Genomic DNA, 22,301 nt, shown 5'->3' with positions numbered 1-22,301 from the left:
ACTTAGAATATTTTCACAAGGGATTGCTGAATTAATATTATTTAATATTTCTTGAAATGAGCATGTGATTGAATCCAAGAGTATAGGAAAGTATCCAAGAGCCATGTTTCAACTTGGAATGCAATGATGACAAGACCTTAATTATAAAGGAGTGGAGCTTTACATCAATTTACTTCTCTGCCTCACTTCTCATGGGAAAACACCCCTCAAAGGCCACTAAATAAATTATAACGCAAGAATAAATATTAGCACTGCCACCACGAAGGAGTGAGTATTAGAGAGGGGGAAAGAGAAAGGGGGTGGGAGAGGGCCAGTTGAAGAAAATGTTATAAATGTATAAACAAAATTTAGGTTTATTTTTAATTCACAAATTAGTTCATGTAATTCCAATCTAGGTTCTTCCTAAAAAGAATTTAAGATGGCTGACATATATAATGTCTCCAGGAAAAACATTTTAGTCTGACACCAATTTCCAAATTGTAAAATGTAAAGAATAATCTGTTTTGCCTCAGAAGCCTAGAATCATCATTTTCAACTCAGACATGGCAGACTGTATTATTGTTACAAACTCCTCACTTTTTTTTTTTTTTGGTACTGGGGATTGAACCCAGGGATGCTTAATCATTGAGCCACACCCCCAGTGCCTTTTTATATTTTATTTAGAGACAGGGTCTCATTGAGTTGCTTAAGGTCTTGCTTTTGCTGAGGCTGGCTTTGAGATGCAATCCTCCTGCCTCAGCCTCCTGAGTTCTTGGGAGTACAGGCATGTGCCACTGTGCCTGGTTCAACTCCTCACTCTTTTCCTGCTGTGGAAGTATATGTATGATACCCTTCACAGGCAACTTTGTAGTACCTCCCGCTACAATGACAGAATACATTTCCCTCCCCATTGTTACTGTGACAGGTATGCGACTTGTTAGGCCAATGGAAATTTAGCAGACAAGATGCACTCTGGTTTTAAATGTGCTTGTGTAGTTTTGGCCTGGCTTCTTGTGTTTCTGACACCAGTAGGAAGTGAAAGCTCTCCAGCTGTCACTTATCCCAGAAAGAGGCTAAGTGAAGAGCAGAACAGAACTCAACCTATAGTCTGGAGCCAAATCCAGCTGACCACAATCCAAATCAGAGTCTACCACAGGACCACGAGAGGCAAAACAAGTATTTGCAGTTGTAACCAATGAGATTTTGAGATTGTTTCACAATAAAAAGGGGACTAATACTCCATATGCTCTTGGACAGTTCATTTAACTTTCTGAGCATTGGTTCAACCAGCTGGGAAATGGAGAACAATGGGTAATATCTATAAGATGTTGGGGTAAAATAAGACTGTATTCAAGAAAGCAACCTGAAATCTTTCAAGTATAGTCAGAATAAATATAGGATATAGTTAGTACTTATTTTCTGAGTTTGCAGTTATTTAAAGATTCATTTGTGTTAAAATGACATGTTCAAGTGAAAAATGTGCATGTATGCCTACCTTATACAAATCACTCCAGTATTTAGCAACATAAGTTTCTTACTTCAGGTTGCTTTAAAACAATTAAAAATTATATGCTTAAAATGTAATAACCTAACAAGTATTAGTCAATATTAATTCAATAAATCTTATGTTGCATTATGAACTTCAGAAATATCAGCTATAACTAATCCTAATGTGACAGAAGACAAGCATCCTTTCCCTAAAATGAACTTAGGGTATGCTCAGGGAGGCCTGGAGATCTGGAGACTCTCTATATCAGAGTCTTAGAACTAGAGGACGCATCTTTGGGGTATGAGCCCATGGAGTGATTTCTTCCCTGTTCACCATCTCTGTGTGCTTCCCAGGCACAGCTGTGAGGATCTGACAGTATCCCCACCCACTTCTCAAAGCAACCTTCACTGCTTCAGTTTCAAACTTATTTGATAGAATGTGTTCCATTTTTTTTTCTACAGTCTGTTTAATGGTACACTAGAAAACGTAAATTACTTAGAATATAATGCAGAAAAACAACAAAAACCACATTACCTGGACCACTGACATTAAACTGAGGGCTGTTGGGGGAGAAGCTGTTGTGTCTCTGGACCCGACGGCTCGATCGCTTGCCAGGCCACTGAATGGACAGGACTTCTGGCTTGGCTGGCCCTTGCCTGGGACAACAGAGAGAACGAATATTCAGCCTCACTGTCAGGCCTTTAGCACTTTTCCTCCAGGAACAGGTTTCCAAGCATCAGTCACAAAGGTTTTCTAGTAGACTGAAAGCTTAGGGGAAGTTCTGTTTGCAGATGTACTCCAGAGACCCAGGGCAATTAGTACAATAGCAAGTGAACCCAAGGAACAGAATTCTAGGTGTTCTTTATTCTTAAAATGAAAAGTCTAAGTAAAAACTATGTCTTCATTTGTAAATTAAGTAAAGCTTTCTTTTCCCCAAGTCATTAATGGGGAAAGTATCTGTGCATATGTTGCTGTGAATTTTGCTTCAATTGAGAACACCTATCATTTTTTCTTTTCTTAATTTATTTTTTAATTTAATTTTTGATCCATGTTATGTATCCACATATTTTACTTTATTTTTTGTATATTTTACTTATTTATTTATTTTTATGTGGTACTGAGGATTGAACCCAATTCCTCACGTATGCAAGGCAAGCGCTCTACCACTGAGCTACATACAACCCAAGTCTCTATCCACATATTTTAAAAGTCTCATTTCAACAAACCAAAACACCTTCCTCCTATACCTAGACTCCACCCCTATCTTCTTTCACAAAGGCAAGAATTTTTAGCAAGTTTATTCTGGTGTTTACCTTTTGACAGTATCTAACAGCATGCTTAAATTTCCATCTTCTTTTTTTTTTTTTAATTTTAGGCTTTATCTGTTAGCTTCTCAATACATAAAGCTCAGTCCAATGCTATATACATGGAACTTGGAAAAAGGCTGCTTCAAAGGATGGATTCAGTGGCAGGAAAAGTCTTTTTCTGTTCCTTATTCTTCCCCGGTTTGAATATAGATATGTCGGTTGGAATGTCAACAAAATCTTGGACCACAAGGCAAACTTGAGAATGGAAGACATTCATTTAAGATGTGAAAAAGGAAGAAGATCAATGGTAAATCTGTAGAGATGCCATGCTTGCCTTAGGCTGCCCTCACTAGCTGTCTTTCACTGGAGATAATAAAATTTTATGTATTTAAGTCATTATAGATAATATTTTTTTTCTGTTATAGGCAGATAAATCTAATACTAATTTACCCATCTAAAAATCTTTATTATCTATTAGCTAGGGAGTAAACCTTCAATTCTTCTACTCTGTTGGATTAACCCTCCCTCCTTTTCCTGTATGCCATTTTTCTTTTAGTTGACTCTCTTGTTTGGGTGAAAAATATCCTTTAATTGCTTTATAAGGTCACTATGGAAAAGTCTGGTGTTTCTTTGATAAGTTGTATATGACCCGGTTTTTCTCTCTGGGGATTTTTGCACACTTTGTCTCTAGAATTCTAGAAACTAATGTCCTTATTCTGAGAATTTTCCTTCAATAATTTTATAATTTATTGTTCAGTGGAGAAATATTCAGCCCAGGTCTCATTTTCCATTATTTTATAATTTCTTTCTTTTTCTTTTTTTTTGGGAAAAGCTATTTTGGAAACATTGGACCTCTTGGACTGACCCTCTAGTTTTCTTATTATTTCTTTCCTGTTTTTCATTGCTTTGTGGAGATTTTTTATACTTTTATACTGAAATCTTCCTCAGAGAATTTCATTTTTGCAATTGTACTGATAATTTCCAAGGGCTCCTTTGTGTTCTCTGAATGTTCTTTTTAAAAAAAGCATCCTGTCCTGAATTCATAAATGTGGTATAGCTTATTAGCTTTCTGAGGATACTGATGATTTTCTTTTGAAAGTTTTCCTCTGATCTCTGGAAAATATGTTTCCTCTGTTTCTTTCTTATGTTTGATTCGTTTGATTGTGTCCCCACACATTTCAGAGGGAAGACCAGCAAGGTTGATTGGGACCTCTGTGTGCATGGTGGGGATTGCCCACTCACAGTCTCCATCGTGGAGTGGACTGGCTGGGCCCATTTATCAGGGGACCCTGATCCAAGGTACCATAACATATTTTCTCTTGGATTAATAGATTCTTTGGAATAGCCTCCCAACTGGAGGGCATGAGCCTAACTATCAATAATTTGGAAGCTGAGCATGCAAAGGAAGTATTTTAGTATAGGTCTGGAATGTTCTCCTATGATTTATATGTTGAAGGCTTGGTCCCCAGCTGGTTGAATTATGGGGAAGTGGTGGAAAATTTAGGAGATGAGGTCTGGTTTTTGGAGGAAGTAGGTCTCTGAGGAATTGTCTTAAGGTTATATTTTGTTCCCATCCGGTGGTCTCCTCTCATTCTCTTTGCTTCTCAGCTGCCAGGAGGTGAGCGATTTTGCTCCACAACACTCCCTGCCTTGATGTTCTGCTTCAGCACAGGCCCAAAGTGACAGCACCAAGTGACCATGGACTGAAACCTCTGAAATGGGGAGCCAAAATAAATCTTTCTTCTTTGAAGTTGATTTTCTCAGGTGTTTTGTCATAGCAATAAAAAGCTAACTAACATAGGAGGTTTCAGATCTACTGTTCAGTGGAGAAATATTCAGCCCAGGTCTCACTTTTTATTATTGTGCCCTGAGTCCCAACTGTGCCAGGTTTACATCTGCCTGCCTCCTTGAGATAGTGCAGTTCCTGGGTTCTTTAGATTGAGGAGGGGCGATGATTATACAACTTCTAACAACATGTCTGTCCTTACTCTCAGTTGCATATGGCATGGCCAATTTTTGAGATTTTTCTGGAGTTTCTGTGATACCCACTACATTGCATTGGTTCTTACGACACGTGCTTAAGTTTCAGGTTTCCAAATTTTTATATCAGTTTCCAACAGATTCATCTTTCCAGTTTCAAGTTTCTGCTTCTCTGGCTCTTCTGTCCTTATTTTTGAGGGATAATGCTTTATATCCAAGTGCTTTTTTTTTAAAAAAAATATTTTTAGTTGTAGATGGACATAATATCTTTATTTTATTTTTATGTGGTGCTCAGGATCGAACCCAGTCCCTCACATGTGCTAGACAACTAGCACTCCACCTCTGAGCTACAACCCCAATCCTCCAGGTGCTTTTAATGTCGTTTTTTTGAAAGGATTAGGGATGGAGCAAAAGAAATCATATATATTTGATCTCTAATCTTTAACTAAATCTCTATGGATTTTCATGAAGCATAAGAGAAACCAACTTTCTGGCAACTTTGGTGGTCACAGGAATAGGTGATTATTTCTTTATGTTCAAACTACAAGAATAGAACTGTGTGAAGCTTTATGATCACTTTTAAATTGAAGCTTTTCTGTACTTCTATAACAGACAGCTATTGAGAAGAGGAATATAACTTCCAAGCCCAAAAAGAATCATTCATATCCCTGGATGGAGAAGAATTCTGGAAAAAAAAAGATCAGACTTGCAGATTCCATTACACAAAGGAAATCCACATGTAATTAAACTGAGTTCTCAGGAATGTAGTTTGTGAGAAAGAGAGGTTTATGTAAGAAGACAGGGGTCCTCTAGAGGGAAACTTCAGTATCACGTAATGATTATTCTTGTCGTTGGCTATTAGGTTCTTCCCAAAGACATGGAATTAAAGTGGCTCCTGCTTAGTCAATTTGCCAGGACAGATACAAAGATTGTTATAGAATGCCATCTGAAAATCTCACCTCTGTGGCATCCCAGCTGTACACATCCCTTCTCTCTGAAATTGCCATTTTCACATGAATAGACACAGACATTTTGCCCAACACGGCATGTCTAACTCATTACCACAGGATGAATGATACTGGGTGATTCTGCACTGGGGCTGTGAGATAGAATAGATGACTTCTTCAAATTTTCTATATCTCAGTAAGTCTTTGTATCTCTAGGTTTCACAGATATTAAATCTCAAAGTAATGTTGATGCTGAAAGGGAAGCATATTATTATAACCCTAGGGATTTTAATGAAGCCTGCGGGTTACAGCCCTTCTCTATGCAGAACATCATGGAATCTTTCTTTACATCATAGACTGATGAGTTTTGGGGTACACTGGTTTAACCTCTCTTCTCCACATGTGTTCTTTTCTCTTTCTCAAATGTCTCCTACATACATATTATTGTTAGATTAATTTTCCTTAAACCTTAGTTTTATTATATTGCTCTGTTGTTAACAACTATTAATGACAATCTCTGGTAGAATTAAGTCTGAATGCATCTGGCTATTTTTAGATCTTTTCAAATCCCCAAAGCCAGTTAGATTGGTCACTTTGCTGTCTCAGGTCCTTACCTACTGACTGCTCCTCCAAAGGGCTCCCTTTACCTGGAATTCTCTTGCATTCATTCAGTGCCATATATTTAAATGAAGTTGTACCAAGTGGAGGGGGGCAATGTAAAATTCCTGCCATCTGGAAACTCAAAGTCTAATGGGGGAGATGAATAAGTAAGGGGATGAATAAATTTGAATAGAGGATACCTTGGGAGAACTTGCTAGAGAAGTGGGAGACATGAAATTTTCTTTTTTGAGAGCAATAAAGGCTTCCAGAGAAAGTATTTTCCAGTGACCAAACAAGCTATGAGGAGTCAGCCAGATGAGAGGTGGGTAAGATGGGATGAGTGAGGCTACTGATGGCTTTGGATCATCATTGTGCCATTCAAATTCATCCTAATGGCTCAGCTCATCTTTTATCCCCATAATGATTTCCACTGGCATCTTGATGGACATCCTGGGAAAAGGACAGCTTTGCTCTATGTTTCACTGGTGTGGGCCAAGGTGCTCTCCTCACTTTGGTTCTGGGTAGCTAGCCAATAGGAAGTTGTAGCCTCGGGAAAGGAGACACAGCCCCTTTAGGCTGGGGTTAATTCGTGTGCTTCTGGTTCATGAAAGATTTCATATTGGATGTTGTGATCACAAACCCAGAGTGGTACCTTTTTAAAAATTTGCTTGTTTATGCATTTATTTAGAAACCTCCAAGAAGGAATATCACAAGTTTGGGGTGGGATTTGGGCATCTCTAGAAACCTTAGTCAAATAGCAGACAATAGCACTCTCCACACTGACATTAGACCTGCAATAGTTCCCCTTTGTTCAAGTTGGCTTTGAGCAAGAAATCTAGAAATGAAAGGTTCATTAATCCTCTGGTTTCTTCTACTTTCCTTAAACTTTGTATTATTATCCTCCTCTCCAGTATGCACAGCTGATATGCAGCTGTTGGCAGCAATCACAAGAGTTCAAGGCTAGCCTGTGGCCTAACACAAAGAACAGTTGCTCATTAAACATTCATTGTGTGGTGATAAATGCACAGAGCAAGTTTGCAGGAGAAATTAGAGAAGGAAACCAGAAGTGCAGGTGAAGAGGAGGGCGGAGGCTTTTTCAACCTCTTCTCAGGTGGCAAATGATTGATTCTAAAAAAAGGAGAATCCATTTTATTTCCAGAAAATCTAAACAAAAGAAACAACAAAAGAGGCGTCACATTCTCATTAGGAACATGAAATCAATTCCATTGTGTTTCAAGACATTCAGTTATCTTCTGCTGAAAGCTGGGGAGTTGGATTGTTGCTTTTCTAAAACTAATTGTTACATTTTGCCATTTGATATGAACTCACCCAACACAGCAAGAAGAGAGAATTTGTACTGTGAAGAATGATGCACAGATCCATAGAAGGGTGCATCCCTGTGTTCATCAGCTGCACGAGCTCATTAAATTCAGGAATTATAGGCTTTTTTGTTAGAATTTGGTGGTGCTCACTCATTTTGACACTGTAAACACATGGTTGAAAATTTCACTATTTTTGGAGATGTCCTAATAATTATGTATTCATTAATTTGTTTACAAAAATTGGTCTTACAAAGCAGTCTATCATAAGCCTGTTCAAAAAACTTACTGTGTTGTTCTGCCCAATTTAGGAGGCAAAATGTAGGTAAGGCACATGCATAGGTTTAAAGGAACATAGCAGCTAAAATATGTTGCAAGAGCAAGAGTTTTGCCACGCCCTTCTCTAGCTTGCAAGGTATGAACAATAACTCAAGAAAGCACCAACTGTTGGTTAGAATTATTTTCATGTCTGCTTTACACATTTATTACACAGATTTCTCTTTAGCCTTTATTTTTACAGATATTATATCATTTTTATTCTCAGTAAGACCTGTTGGTGGCACTGAATTTTGAAATCTTTCCTATTGTTTATTTTTCTCCATATTCTAAAATAATTAGGGTTATTAAATTCTCAAGTCTCTCCAGTGTATCCTTTCTCATGATTTCTATTCATTTTTTTTGGAAGACAAGTCTAAATGTTGTAGAGAAACTCTATGAAATGGACTTTTATCCTCTGTCTGTATTTAATCTTTTACTTGTGCAAAACCCACTGACAATTTCCCTCCCTTTTTCTATGATATTTATCATTTGGTACTATATAGCTTACTTTTGGTAAGCTTTTTTCATTTCCTATTGATGCAATATATTTTAGACTCCTTAAGGATTGACATCATATTAAATGTATCTTAACATCATCCACATGTCTTTTAATGTCTTCTCCATTTATGAATTTTTAATGGATAATTTTTGAACAGATGATGGACAGGAAAAGAAAAAGTGAATGATTTTTTTTTAAAAAGCAAATAATAAAGCAAGCACCCAGTGGAGGTCCTTGTTATTCCTGTTAAATCTATGAATTCTCAGTTTAGTTTTCACTAGTATGAGTACAATGACCATCAACTGATTTACCATAAACACAGAGTTACTAAAGAGACATCGTATTAAAACATTTAGTTGCCTTTCTTGACGTGTTTGCTCCTCGGTAGTTTCCATGGCACATTCCAGGGAATTCTGGAGAGACTGCAGCTGATTCAATGTCTCCTTCAACAGAAATCGAGTCACAAATTGTTCCAAATTGGAAGCTTCTTGATAGTCCTAGGGCAACAAAACAAAAGCAATCAGAAGTATGTGGCTGGGGTGGGGAATAGCTTTTCCTCTGTGTACCCTTCAACCTGGGACTGATCCTGGAAAAGGAGGGTGGAGAGGAGGGAAAAATGTGATGGCCTATCCACTTACCAGAAATTGCAAGAAAGAACTGCAGAAAAGGCTGGATTAGATCACTTCTCATTGCACCTGTTCCTAGATTAGGTAAAAGAAACAAACCAAACCAAACCAGAATAATTATGAAATAGAAATTGGTAGAAAAGGGAAACAATAATCTATGAGAAGAAAAGATTGGAGCATGGCTGCCAGGGTTCCTTCCATGTTTTAGTTAAATGATGACCATGCCACAGTATTGTTTTTTTCTCTACTACCAACAAAAAAAGTCACGTTTCAGCAATTGGTTTAATTCCCTCTTGATATATTTATTGTGCTTAATCTGTATTATGATGAATCCAGAGGAAATGATGCTGGTTATTTTAAAATTCAGTATGTTAGTCTTAGAATATTCAAATGGTTTACTAAATCTACTCATGTCCCTCTCAGTAATTTCACCTGAAGCTCATTTGCAACTGTCTCAGCCAGGAAAGCATCATTCACTCCTACAGCCCTGGGTCTACATGCAGATCACTGCGGTCTTAGTGGCAGTACTTGATGAGTGAGCATTAATTTACAGATAAGTGGGAGATGTGAATTGTATCAACATGTAAGTCTACCACTTTCTTAAGTCTCAGGGAGAACCTAGGAGGAAAACCTGGTTAGCAAGAATGAAATGGCAACAGAACTGTTCTTTCAGTTCATGGGACCAGCCAGTGAAATCTGATTTTCTATTCTTCATTGGGAATGGTATATATTCAAGTTCAGCCAAGGAAAAATATTTATTTGGTTCTGTCCCTAAACAAAAAAATTTTCTTTCTTTCTATTTATTTATTTATTGTGGCTCAAAGTTCAAAACAGAAAGGACTGACATGACAAGATAATGCTCTGAGTCTTGTTACACCAGGGAAACACAGGGCATGGTTATAAATCCAAAAATAAAAAAAAAAAACAATAAAAACAAACAACAGTTAGTTATTTAACCTCTCGAGGTCTCAGCTTTTTCACTTATAAATAGGCTAAGTACCTCCAGCATACAACCCAACTCAAAAATATCCTGTTTTCCTATTGACTCTAAGTTATAAAGCATAAGAACATGGCCTATTGTATCAATTTAGGAATATGTTATTTTAGCAAAGAAATCTAATGTCATAGGGAAATCTCATTTCTTTCTTAATTTGAAATAGAACAAGGTTTCAATCATCAGTCTCTCTTTAAGCCCTTTCTTTTCAGGTAAACAACGTCGAGATTTTTCTTATCTGCCCTATTAATAGCCTTATTTGAAAATTAGAAATTGAAGTGTCTTTAAATTCCATTTAAGAAAATAAACCATAAAACAAAATATTGCATGCCCTTAATTATAAGGATTTTTGATGAACTAAATCAAGTTAAAATATACAAAATACTAAAATTCATAGCTTACTATTTATTGGTGATAAAAAATTCAAAAAATTACTTTTCAATGTATTTTCTGAAATCAAGGAAAATTTTACTAGAGATAGAAGATATGTTGCTAGAAAAGAGCCTGTGTTTGACTCTCCAGTTATTTCCCTTTTGCAAATGCATATCTTTAAAAGAAAATTTATTAAAATAAAACCAAAACATAATTGCATAGTCAGATATTATGCTGCCGCAGTCTGGCTGGGCACAAAATCACGAGCCACTCAAGCAGAAACAAACTTTATTTTTGAAAATGCCGCCAATACCCCGCACACGTCCACACATGCGGTCCTTCCCCCCCCCCCCCCAACCGGGGAACAAGTTCCTCCCCCGGAATTCCCTCCTACTGCACTTCCCCAACCAATGGGAACTCTCCAGGAGTCCCTAGCAGGCCGAGGTGAACAGCAGGAGTCCAATATCTATATGAATGCAAATCTTAACATAATCATATCATCTCAATGGCTAGCTGGCATCACCTTACAATCAAAAGTGCCATGCATCATATTACTTGGCTGTGGCTCTTAGCATTATGCCAAACATATTTGCATCTCAGCATACACTATGACTAATCCTGAGCAAATGGTAAAAAGTTTTATACTGGTTGATAGGCAGCTCTGAAAAGTGAAAGAAGCATACATCTACTGAACAATGAAGCATAGAGTTTGCCTTATTCTTTTTTAAAATGTTCAATATCTGTCATTGGCATTTCACAGCTATAAAAAGTTAGCCAATTTAAAAACTTCTGTCACTGCAACTAGATTTTTGCTTCTTAGACCCAAAGGTCTTGTCTTCAATGTCAGTATTCCTCATGGTGCCTTGAGTAGAACCTCATTCCATACCTGATTGTTTTGCAGATAAACTTCTGCCCTAGGAATTTATCACATTCCTATTGTGCTTTTAAAAATAAAGATTTTGATGCAAATAAAGCCAGAGATTTAAGAAAAGTTACAATCAGATAACTGGCTACGCCATCATTGTGCTATGGAGCAAAACAGAAAATTATCACGACACTTTCTTCTCACATTGATGAGAGTTTACGCTCCCCACTTGTGACTCTCCAGATAACATTAAGAAGTACGCATCCCCATTGGTAGACGTATTTGACAGAAATATTGATGCCTTGACATTGAGAGGGGGTGTTAGGTGGGGATAAGGCTCTGGAGGATTAAGTTTTTTGAATCACTTATAAAGATTAGCTGCTATGTGCTGCCCCATGGTGATAAGGAGAAAAAAGCCTTGTTTTCTAATATTCCCACTTATCCTCCAGGCTTAGCTCATGGCACCATGTCTACATCGCCTTTACTCTCCTGAACACTGTGAGACACAGTTCCTTCCCCTCCTGTGCATTCCTGTAATACTGCTTCCCTACCTAGGGCATATGATTTGCCATTTTCTATTGTAACCTGTTGTTTACTTGTCTTTCCCCCTCATTTTAGTTCAGTGCTTTAAGGGTAAAATATTATGTCATTCATCTCCGTCTCCAGAATGCCCAGAACAAAGTCTGGCGCGCAGCAGCTGCCTCATAAATGCTTAAAGAATATGTGAGGAACAGGAAACCATGTGGAGATGAAGGCACCGGAGGGAATGTCAAGCCCTGGGAGCTGCTCTTGCCCCTCACCAATGACCAGCTGTGCCCCTGCAGCTGGCCCTCACTGTTTGTGATTGCTGCTGCCCAGCTTGCCTGGTCACATGGGCTCCACAATAAAGGGAAACACAGCTTTGCTCTTAGCAGACTGTTTGTCCTCATTTCATTTTCTGGACCATTTGCTGGTCTCCTTCCCTTCCCTTACTCTGGATCCCAAGCTCTGGGACTGAAGACGAAGGCGGCACAGATCCAATCTCCTTCCCTTCTTTCAGATATGCAGCAGATGTTCCTTTGGAAGGCAGTGGCGAAAGAAGCAGATGGAAAATTAAATAGATAGCAAGCTGGAAAATGTCAAAGCCTGGCCCTTTTTATTCTCAACAAATGTGTTGGTTGTGAAGATACAAAAAGAGATCTTTGCATTGCTAACTCCCCAGAAGATTGATACGTTGGTGTAAGACGCATGTTCCTTTGAGAGAATGGCAGAAAGGACATTTACTGGTCTAAGAAAGCACTAAAAAGCAATTGTACAGATGAAACACAATATCCAGATTCTGCCTTTATTTTTTTTCTTTTTGCAGTTTATTCCCTCATGCCTGTGAGAAAGGATGTGGCCAAATGAAAGCTAACAGGGTATTTCTCAGATCTCAACAGCATTTATTCAAGCCATTGAAAATTGTCAATCACATTTGACAGTTGATATATTGGTTAACAAAGTACCATTAATACTTCCGCTTTTTTTGCCTGTGGAAAGCCAAAATGTAAACATTTCAATATTCACATTTCCTAAAGCATAGTACATTGAAAATGAGGTTTCTTGTGGGGACTGCCTATGCATCTTAATTGTCAGATCATTTCTCAGAAAGCAAGCTCTGCCCATCTGGTTGATGGAAGATTGGAGATCTTAGTTATTAACCCACTATGAATCATCTGAGTTAATTAGGAAAATCAGAGCATCAGACTTCCTTGTTTATGTTTGCCCTATTTGAAAATTAATCAAGTTGGCGACATCCAGTCTAGTGTCTAGTTTAAGAAGTCAGATACAATCACGTTTAGCAGGGGGCACTGCTACTAAATGCCTTCTGATCCACACTCCTGCAGTTTTCACCAATCTTGTGTGAGGCATCTGTGCTAGATTCCGAAACAGGAAAAAACTCTGCAAAGATAACGTTCTCTCTTTATCTTTTTCTATCCTTCCTCAAACTGTTACTTTTTTTTTTTTTAATCTTAACTAGCTTGCACACATTACCTATGTCCTACTTCTTTTAAAATATTCTTGGGTTTTCTTATTTTAAGTAGCACATTTTTTTTCTTTCTTTCTTTCTTTTTTTTTTTTTTTTTTTACATTTTTCTCCAATCTGGTAGAATACCTTATCAAATTTGACTTAAAAAAAGAAAAAAATAAAGAACTGGTCCATAACTATCTTAAAAATGGACAAAGCTTAATCCCAGATATGTCTTTGGATCTTAGATGGCAAAACAAGAGATCAAAATAATTTCAGACTACAGATTCTCAAGGATTAAGTGAATTAGAATCTCAAATTAGTGAGAGCATGAGCAAGGTTATAATTTTGGAATAAAGTATTATTAAACAATCAATATTTGAATTTTAGCTAAATATCCCATTGTTTGAAATCAGAAAATACCTAAGAGATGAGTTATATTATTTAAGATCTTTGTGATCATTGTGAAATTCTCATCCCAAGGTTCTTAAGGATTTATTTTGTGTAGGCTTCTTTTCTCTGGCTCCGTCTGTTGCTGTCTCACACCAGGAGCTATGGCCCCCTAGATGTCTTTTTCTAAAGAATGATTCCATTCTGCTATGAGGTAATCATCTTCAAACAAGTGGATCTTTAGGAAAATGAGCTCATGTGTAAGTACGGGGTCTTCCTTGGAATCAGCCCACACCTGGAGATTAACAGACAACAGGTGAAGACCCAGGTCACACTCACAGGTACTTAATAACAGTGCAGTAGTTAAGAATATGGGTCTGAGGATGGTCCACATTGAAGTTCTGATCTATACCTGTGTCACTTGACAGTGGTGTGAACTGAGAAATGAATGCTGTCCTCCTTATCTCCTGGTAGAGCACTTCATTTTCTAGATTCTTTACAAACTTCTTTCTCAGCTTCTGAGTCTACGCATCTTTCAACATCCCTAATTGCTGAACTGTAAGACTAGTTGTCATAAGCATGGTTTGAGGGGCAAATGCACCATGGCATGTGAAGCACACAGTGTGGCATCTCACTCACAGTTGTTGATACAAGTTTATTACTGCTATTAACATAATAGAGAAAGGATTTTACCAAGTGCAGTGAACAGATCTTTAGTTAGCATTCACAAGATCTGGGTTGGTTTGCTGTGAGAAGAGGTTACCTTGGCACTACTGCTAGGATAAATGCATAGTTGGTGTTCCACATGAGAGGCTTTACACAGAAATTAATTTTCCTGAGTTCTCTCTCACATATATTTTCTACTAAACATCTACTACCTTCCATTCTAAAAACTGTATACTGTTCATATAATTATCGATTACTATATTGAGGCTGTGACCCATGAATTCGGTCTTTGAGGAGTTAATCACATTTAAAATGTGGGGTTCAACTGCAAAATTAATCAAAAAGTTTACCCATTCTTGATTTGCTTCTTATCCAAGATAGTATGTGGGATACAATTTACAAATCTAAACCACATCTTTTGCATTTTCTTTTGTCTTTAATGAAGGCTGTCCTCCATGACTCCTGGCAGAGTACTTCATTTCCTAGACACTTTGCACAGTTCTTTCTTTGTCTCTGATTTAACTTCTTTTTCTTCCTTTCTCTACAGATCTGCAGATGTGTTAGCTGATATTTCCTCCTTTCTCCTCAAGTCTGAGTCTGGCATTATATCTAGGCCTGATCCTTTGTTCTGAATCACAGAAGTATAGAAACCAGATAAACAATAACAGGAGGATTGGGGAAGATGGGCATATTGGAAGGATAGTTTTGAAAATCCTGAAATCTTTACATAAAACTAGATAGAACATCTACAAAAAAAGCCCAAGAATAACAACTCCAACAGACAACAAAGCCAGTCGAGGCGTTATCATCAAACTCAAATTGTAGGTGTATAGAGACAAAAATCCCTAACTGCCACAAGATGGGCATTGCATGGTACCCTTGGATGGGTAGGAAGAAGTGAGGAGATGCAGTGGGATATGACACAGTCTTAAGAATAAGAGAACTTCAAAGTAGCCAACAAATATTCACTAGAGTAACAGCGGCTAATTTGAGAACAGCAGCTGAAAGTGGGTGAATATAAAAAAGGGAGAACACACAAATCCTGTGAGGCCAAAGGGGCTAGAGTCACGCCTAGCCCCGTTGAACTCTTGAAATCAGCTTCTCCAAACTCTGTGTTAGGAAGGACCCAAACTGAGGCGAATTGGCAGAGAGTGGAAGAAAATTGAGCAGAACAAGGTCACAAAGAAGACTAAAAAATTTCTTCTCAGCAAAAGAAACAATCTGTGAGGTGAACAGAGAGCCTATATCCTGGGAGCAAATTTTTATCCCTCACACATCAGATAGAGCACTAATCTCTAGGGTATAAAGAACTCAAAAAGCTAAGCACCAAAAAAACCCCAAATAACCCAATCAATAAATGGGCCAAGGACCTGAACAGACACTTCTCAGAAGGGGATATACAATCAATCAACAAATGTATGAAAAAAATGTTCATCATCTCTAGCAATTAGAGAAATGCAAATCAAAACTACCCTAAGATTTCATCTCACTCCAGTCAGAAAGGCAGCTATCATGAATACAAACAACAATAAGTGTTGGTGAGGATGTGGGGAGAAAGGTACATTCATACACTGCTGGTGGGACTGCAACTTGGTGCATCCAATATGGAAAGCAGTATGGAGATTCCTTGGAAATATGGGAATGGAACCACCATTTGATCCAGCTATGCCTCTCCTCGGTCTATACCCAAAAGACTTAAAATCAGAATACTATAGGGACATAGTCACATCAATGTTTATAGCAGCACAATTCACAATAGCTAAACTGTGGAGCCAACCTATATTCCATTCAGTGGAGGAATGGTTAAAAAAAAATGTGGTATAAATACACAATGGAATTTTACTCAGCAATAAAAGAGAATAAAATCATAGCATTTGCAGGTAAATGGATGGCGTTGGAGAGATAATGTTAAGTGAAGTTAGCTGATCCCTAAAAAACAAATACCAAATGTTTTATCTGATATAAGGAGGCTGATTCATAGTGGGGTTGGGCGGGGGGAGCATGGGAGGAATAGATGAATTCTAGATAGGGAAGAGGAGTGGGAGGGAAAGGAAGGGGGCAGGGGATTAGCAAAGATGGTGGAATGTGATAGACATCATTATCCAAAGTACATGTATGAAGACATGAATTGGTGTCTACATACTTTATATACAACCAGAGATATGAAACACTGTGCTGTGTATGTGTAATAAGAATTGTAATGCATTCCACTGTCATTTATTTTTTAGAAAATCAATAAAAAAAAAAGAAAAGAAGACTCAGATAAAAAGTGGAGAGAGCCTGGAAACCTCAGAGGGAAAGCTGTTATATTCTTCACTACTAGGAAACTCCCACTTTGTGAAGTTAGAAAAACAATTCTGAACACAACCACCTTTGAAAAAAAATAAAGGAAAATAACATTAATAGCAGTAAGAATAATAAAATAAAATGAATGACAGAAAATTACTAAGGTCAAATTCCATACACTGTTGTAATAAGAAAAAAGAAAGCCAGGAACAAGATACCATCCCTGCAGACAATGGCAGAGTACTCAAAGACAGCCCACAGATCAGATCAAAGGGTGACCAAGTATTTATAAATGAGGTAAAAGACCTGAAGAAAAAAAAATTCAAAAAATGGAAAAAGCAACATATATCAAAGTTAGACTTGAGGTGATAGAATTCAGGAAAGAATTAGAAATAGAAGATAAAATATGATTTCATTAAATTGAAATAAGAAGGAACTCAGAAACATAGATAATGCCTTAATAAAAAGGAAACATTTTTTAAATAAAAAAAATAATACAGAAACAAAGGAATCTGAGAGGTAATGACAAACGTTGAAGGTAGACAAAGCATATCCAACTTACTTATAACAGAATTCCTGGGACAGTGTAGAAACTCACGAAGGAAAAGAACAAACACTAGAATTTATTATTTAAGAACGTTCTCCTGAAACAAAAAGACTTGATACTAAACATTGAAAGCACACCATCTATACAGAAATATAAATTCAGAACAAACACTTTAGGACATATTTTAATAAAAATTATTGGACAATATAAAAGCTAGGTGTGGTGGCACACGCCTGTGATCCCAGCGACTCAGCAGCCTGAGGCAGGAGGATTGTAAGTTCAAAGCCAGCCTCAGCAATGGCAAAGCACTGAGCAACTCAGTGAGACCCTGTCTCTAAATAAAATACCAAAAGGGCTGGGGATATGGCTCAGTGGTCAAGTGCCCCTGAGTTCAATCCCCGGTATCAAAAGAAAAAAAAAAAGACAATGTAAAAATTCTTTGTGTACTTAGACATACAAAGGGGACTAAACACAAAACAAAACAACTAGATTCTGTAACTTTCCAGAGGCAAAACTGTTATGTTAGAAGAAAATGTAGTTCACACATTTAAGATATTTAAAATAACATGGATCCTTGGATTTTCCTATCAGTAACATCCAACTTTTAAGATCAAAGTCCTCTTCCGTCCCTACAATTGTCAACATTCAACAGCTCAGGCAACATTGTTCCCCTAAGCCCTTCTCACGAATCTATCAGAAAATGAGCTCAGGGTGGTGTGGTGGTGCATCCTCATAATCCCAGTGACTGGGGAGGCTGAGGCAGGAGGATTGCAAGTTTGAGCCAATCTCAGCATCTTGGTGCAACCCTTAGCAATGTAGTGAGATCTTTCTTAAGGGATAAAAAAAAAAAAAAAAAAAAAAAAAAAAGATTGGAGATGTAGCTCAGGGGTAAAACTCCCCTGGCTTCAATCCTCAGTACAGGGTAAGAAAAAAAAAAAGCTTCAGAAAGCCAAAATGACCAGAGAGACTACAATGTAAAGACTAATAACCTAGGTGGTAAGTACAGGCAGACTTTCTGTAGAGGCCTAGATAGCACACATTCTAAACTTTGTGAACAAAGGACACACCTCTTGCTATTGGAGTATGAAAGGAGCCATAAATTATTCATAAACGAAAGAGTGTGCTGTGTTCATAGATCATATAAAAGACAGGATTAGAATTTGGCCAACAGCTAGAGTTGGCTGGCCCCCGAGCCAGGCCTTGAGCATCAAAGACAACTGATACTATGTGATTCCTGATGAGAAAACACACTTCCACATACAGTTCTATGAAATAAACCTCCAGATTCAGCTTGGAATTTGCAGTAAGAACAGAATTCAGAAGACCATGCTGAATTGTACCACCAGCAGAGATCAGCAAGGTCAAAACTGTGAGCATTTCTGTGGATTCTGCTACAGACAAATTATATAAATCAATAAAGTGAATCGTGGTAGTAAGCTGAAGATCAAAAGAGTTGTAACAGATATAAAAATAGGTACAACTATAATTTTTAGGAATAGGCATCTGTGTGATAAAACCATAATGAAATGCAAGGAAGTGATTATTCAAGGATCAGAAGAAGGGGTTATGATTGGGCCAGAGTACACAGGACTTCTGCGGTGACTGATTGTTTTGGTTTCTTGACTCAGTGGTAGTTTAAAGAATATTTGTTTAATAATCATTAGGTTCTACTTTTGGTTTGTATGCCTTTCTTCATTTTTGTCTTACTTTACGATATAAATGTTAAGATATATGCATGAACCAGTCTGGTAGAAATAGACCGTCTTCATATGTTTGAGAAGCTGTGGGTGTAGTCAGATATAGGCACTAAAATACAGGACTCTTTGTCAGGCAGTAGGAAGAGAAAATCTGTAAATATTTCTAAATTAGTAATTTTCATCACCTTCCATATACAATTTCCTCAGCTGCTCCCCTTTATTCCTCTGGAGCGTAACCCAAAATGAAAGTTACATTTTTCTTTATAAGAGCACAGAGCCATATTCACACATAAATTGGACTCAATTTATGTTTGTTGATTTTGGTAATAAAATATCACCAAAGTTTCTTCCCCATAAATATGTGTTTCCCACCGTATTGCACATTTTTCTTCAAGTATTATCTTTAAGCTCCTGGAAGAGATATAAGACAGTTGAAGCAAATGATACCCCGAGGATAACAGTTCCTTGTAATTGGACTCCCTCTTAAACAGTATTGTCAGATGGATAGTTCTATTTTAAACACATTTCTATAAAATGTTGAGTCGATATAACCATGTTACTGAATTTTTCTGGGATAAACACATTTTTAAAATATCATATCAATCAATGCTTTCAAAGACAAATGATCCTTCTCTTTGATCCGAACAAATTCTGTAAGAAAAAAAAAATGAGCACTAAAATATTATAAGCCTTCTCAAATATCATAGTGCATGGGAAATAATAGAAAATAAATAAATGAGCACTGACACATTTAGGATTTAATTTGCCCTTGTGGCCCATTTATAAATATAATACCAATGTAGTCAAGTAACATTTTATTCAGGTAAAAATAGCCCTGGGAATAGATAACTTTCTTAGAATAATAAATACTCAAAAAGAGTTTTTATAAACAACAAAATAGTGAAGTTTTCATCAATATAAAAACACTGTTAGGTGCAACCATTATTTTGGTATTTTGTATACCACTTGTATATGGTCTATTGAACTAGAAAACAAAATTCAGTATTAGAAAGTCAGGGCATCCAAATTTCTAAGGCAATCAGCAAGAAGGAACCACTGCATATAAAATCCTCATCTTGAAAATGAGGTACAAACAGATACTTGCTCAGGATACTTAACAAGTGCATTGGCTCAGGATCAGGCTAGATAAGTATACAGGTCTCCTTTTTCTGCTGCCTCTTGTCTAAATGTGTTTAAAACACAAAAACAAAAGCTTCTTGATCATTCCAAGGTCAACTTTAAACATCTCCAGAGGAACAGCAGGTTCCAATCCCAAGAGGCTGTGAGGGCCATGATTATAAAACTGTCCCCTAAGGGCCCCACGGCAAGAGAAGATTTTCAGGGCTGCAAACTAGCAATTTAAAAAGGAAGGGAGACATCATCTAGATTGCAGCTGAATTTCTATTTAAGCTGAGAGTAGCAAAAAGGCAGCACGATTTCTATAAACCAGTTTTTCTTGAACAGGAAGACTTAAATCATATCAGCCTCAGAAGGTTTTTCCTCAGAAAAGTTATGACTTAGGCAAAGATTTATCAAAGCCTGTGCTGGAAGGAATATCTCCAGACTGCCAGTTATTTCCTTATAAATTTACCTTCTACTTTCATATTTGAACAAGGCATTCTGTTTTCTGTATGGAATCAAGCACTCAAAAACATGAGGATTGAAAGGTAAACTGCAAATTCTAAAAGAAACAAATATAAGTTATAACCTTGCTATCCATCAGTCTGTTTTTCGTCATTGAAATCAAAACATTCAAAGATTTAGAATGATTAAAGCACATTTATGTTATTGAAAAAAAATCATGAAACTGATGGAACAAAATTAATTCTCTTATTTTATGAACAACAAAAAGCAAATTTCAAGTAGGCACTTCATGCTCCAGGCTTGGGGTACTATGGAAGTGAAAAAGACTACAAGACAGTGATGAACCCTGATAGGGGTCTTGATTATTTCTTACAAAAGTATTCATTTTAATCAGAAGCTCAGATTTTGCTCCTTTGCCATGGCAACGAATGTAGAATTCTATACCTGGAAGGTTACAGTGATAATCTTCATTTTTCTTGGAAGAGGCCTGTGGTAATAGTTGGTGATTGGACTAGAATGAATTAATTTGAGTATTTCTGAATAATAATTTTTATCTTCCTAGAGAATGAAATTTTATGTGGGGTGATAGGCTTGACAATTAACTTCTAGTGTGACTTCAGACAACTTCATCTGTGTTTGTGATGCCCTTTTTTTTTTTTTTTTAGTACTAGGGCTTGAATCCAGGGCCTTGAACACACTAAGCAAGGGCTAGGGTAAGCCACACCCCAGTTCTCTTTCTATTTTATTTTGAGACAGAGTATCACTAAGATGCCCAGGTTGGTCTCAAACTTGTGATCCACCTTACCTCTAACTCCTGAGTATCCGGAATTTCTAGCGGCATCACCATGCCTGGCCCGGCATCAGATTATAAGGCAGCAACAATGCACTCACTAGATACAGAGCAGATTCTGGCACCATGTTCTTGGACTTCCTAGTCTCTACAACTGTGAGCCAAATAAACCCCAAATCTTCTTTAGTTAACTAGACTCAGGTATTTTCCTGTAGCACGGAAACTTATTGAATAAGTATCAATTAGAAAACCATGATTGTAAATTTTTTAACTAGAATTTTAGTTCTTTCCTTAACAAGAATATTTGCTTTTTAAAAAAGTATAAAGATTGGACTCTTAAAGACTGAAAAACCATTAAAACTAAAAGAACTGCATCTTTAAAGGTGAATTTCCCAGGATTCTTAATTTTTTTCCCCATGTTCCTCAAATCACATTCTGATATATTGTAGGGACTTGTGCCAGAAATGGAGGTGCCTTGACTTCCTTAACAAGATCCCTGAAGTTCAAGAAATAAAACCAAGAGCAGTAAGTGGGAGGCCATCAAATTAAAATTCTTATGCATAGCAAAGGAAGCAACCTGGGGGTGAAGAGACAGCCTACAGAATGGGAGATCTTTGTCAGCTGCTACTTCAATAGGAAATTAATATCCAGAATATATGAAGAACTCAAAAAGTGTAACACCAAAAAAAATAAAAAATCCAATCAACAAATGGGCAAAAGAACTAGACAGATATTTCTTAAAAGAAGAACTCAAATACTCAACAAATATATGAACAAATATTCAACATCTCCATCAATCAGGGAAATACAAATCAAAACTATACTAAGATTTTATCTCACTGCAGTCAGAATGGTAATTATCAAGAATACAAATAATAAATGCTGGCAAGGATGTTTGGGCAAAGGTACACTTATACATTGTTGGTGGGACTGTAAATTAATACAACCACTCTGAAAAACAGTATGGAGATTTCTCAAAAGACCAGGAATGGAACCACCATATGACCCAGCTATGCCCTCATTGGTATTTAACCAAAAGAACTACAATCAACATATTAT

General features: G+C 37.1%; 1 protein-coding gene across 1 annotated transcript in view; it reads right to left on the bottom strand.

Annotated features, from left to right (window-relative positions):
- Positions 1–22,301, bottom strand: part of NECAB1 (N-terminal EF-hand calcium binding protein 1) — a 156,496-nt gene that overhangs the window by 32,558 nt on the left and 101,637 nt on the right. Inside the window, exons 6-7 of the mRNA XM_081266243.1 lie at positions 8,799–8,935; positions 2,003–2,124 (exon numbers count right to left, since the gene is read on the bottom strand). Of these exons, the coding sequence (XP_081122369.1) occupies positions 2,003–2,124; positions 8,799–8,935 (259 nt within the window). The remainder of the gene's footprint in view (positions 1–2,002; positions 2,125–8,798; positions 8,936–22,301) is intronic.

This window comes from Spermophilus citellus (assembly GCF_964194105.1).
Source record: "Spermophilus citellus genome assembly, chromosome: 14".
Lineage (NCBI taxonomy): Eukaryota > Metazoa > Chordata > Mammalia > Rodentia > Sciuridae > Spermophilus > Spermophilus citellus.
The sequence above is the reverse complement of the archived record's forward strand: the minus strand, read 5'-3'. Positions and strand labels throughout refer to the sequence as shown.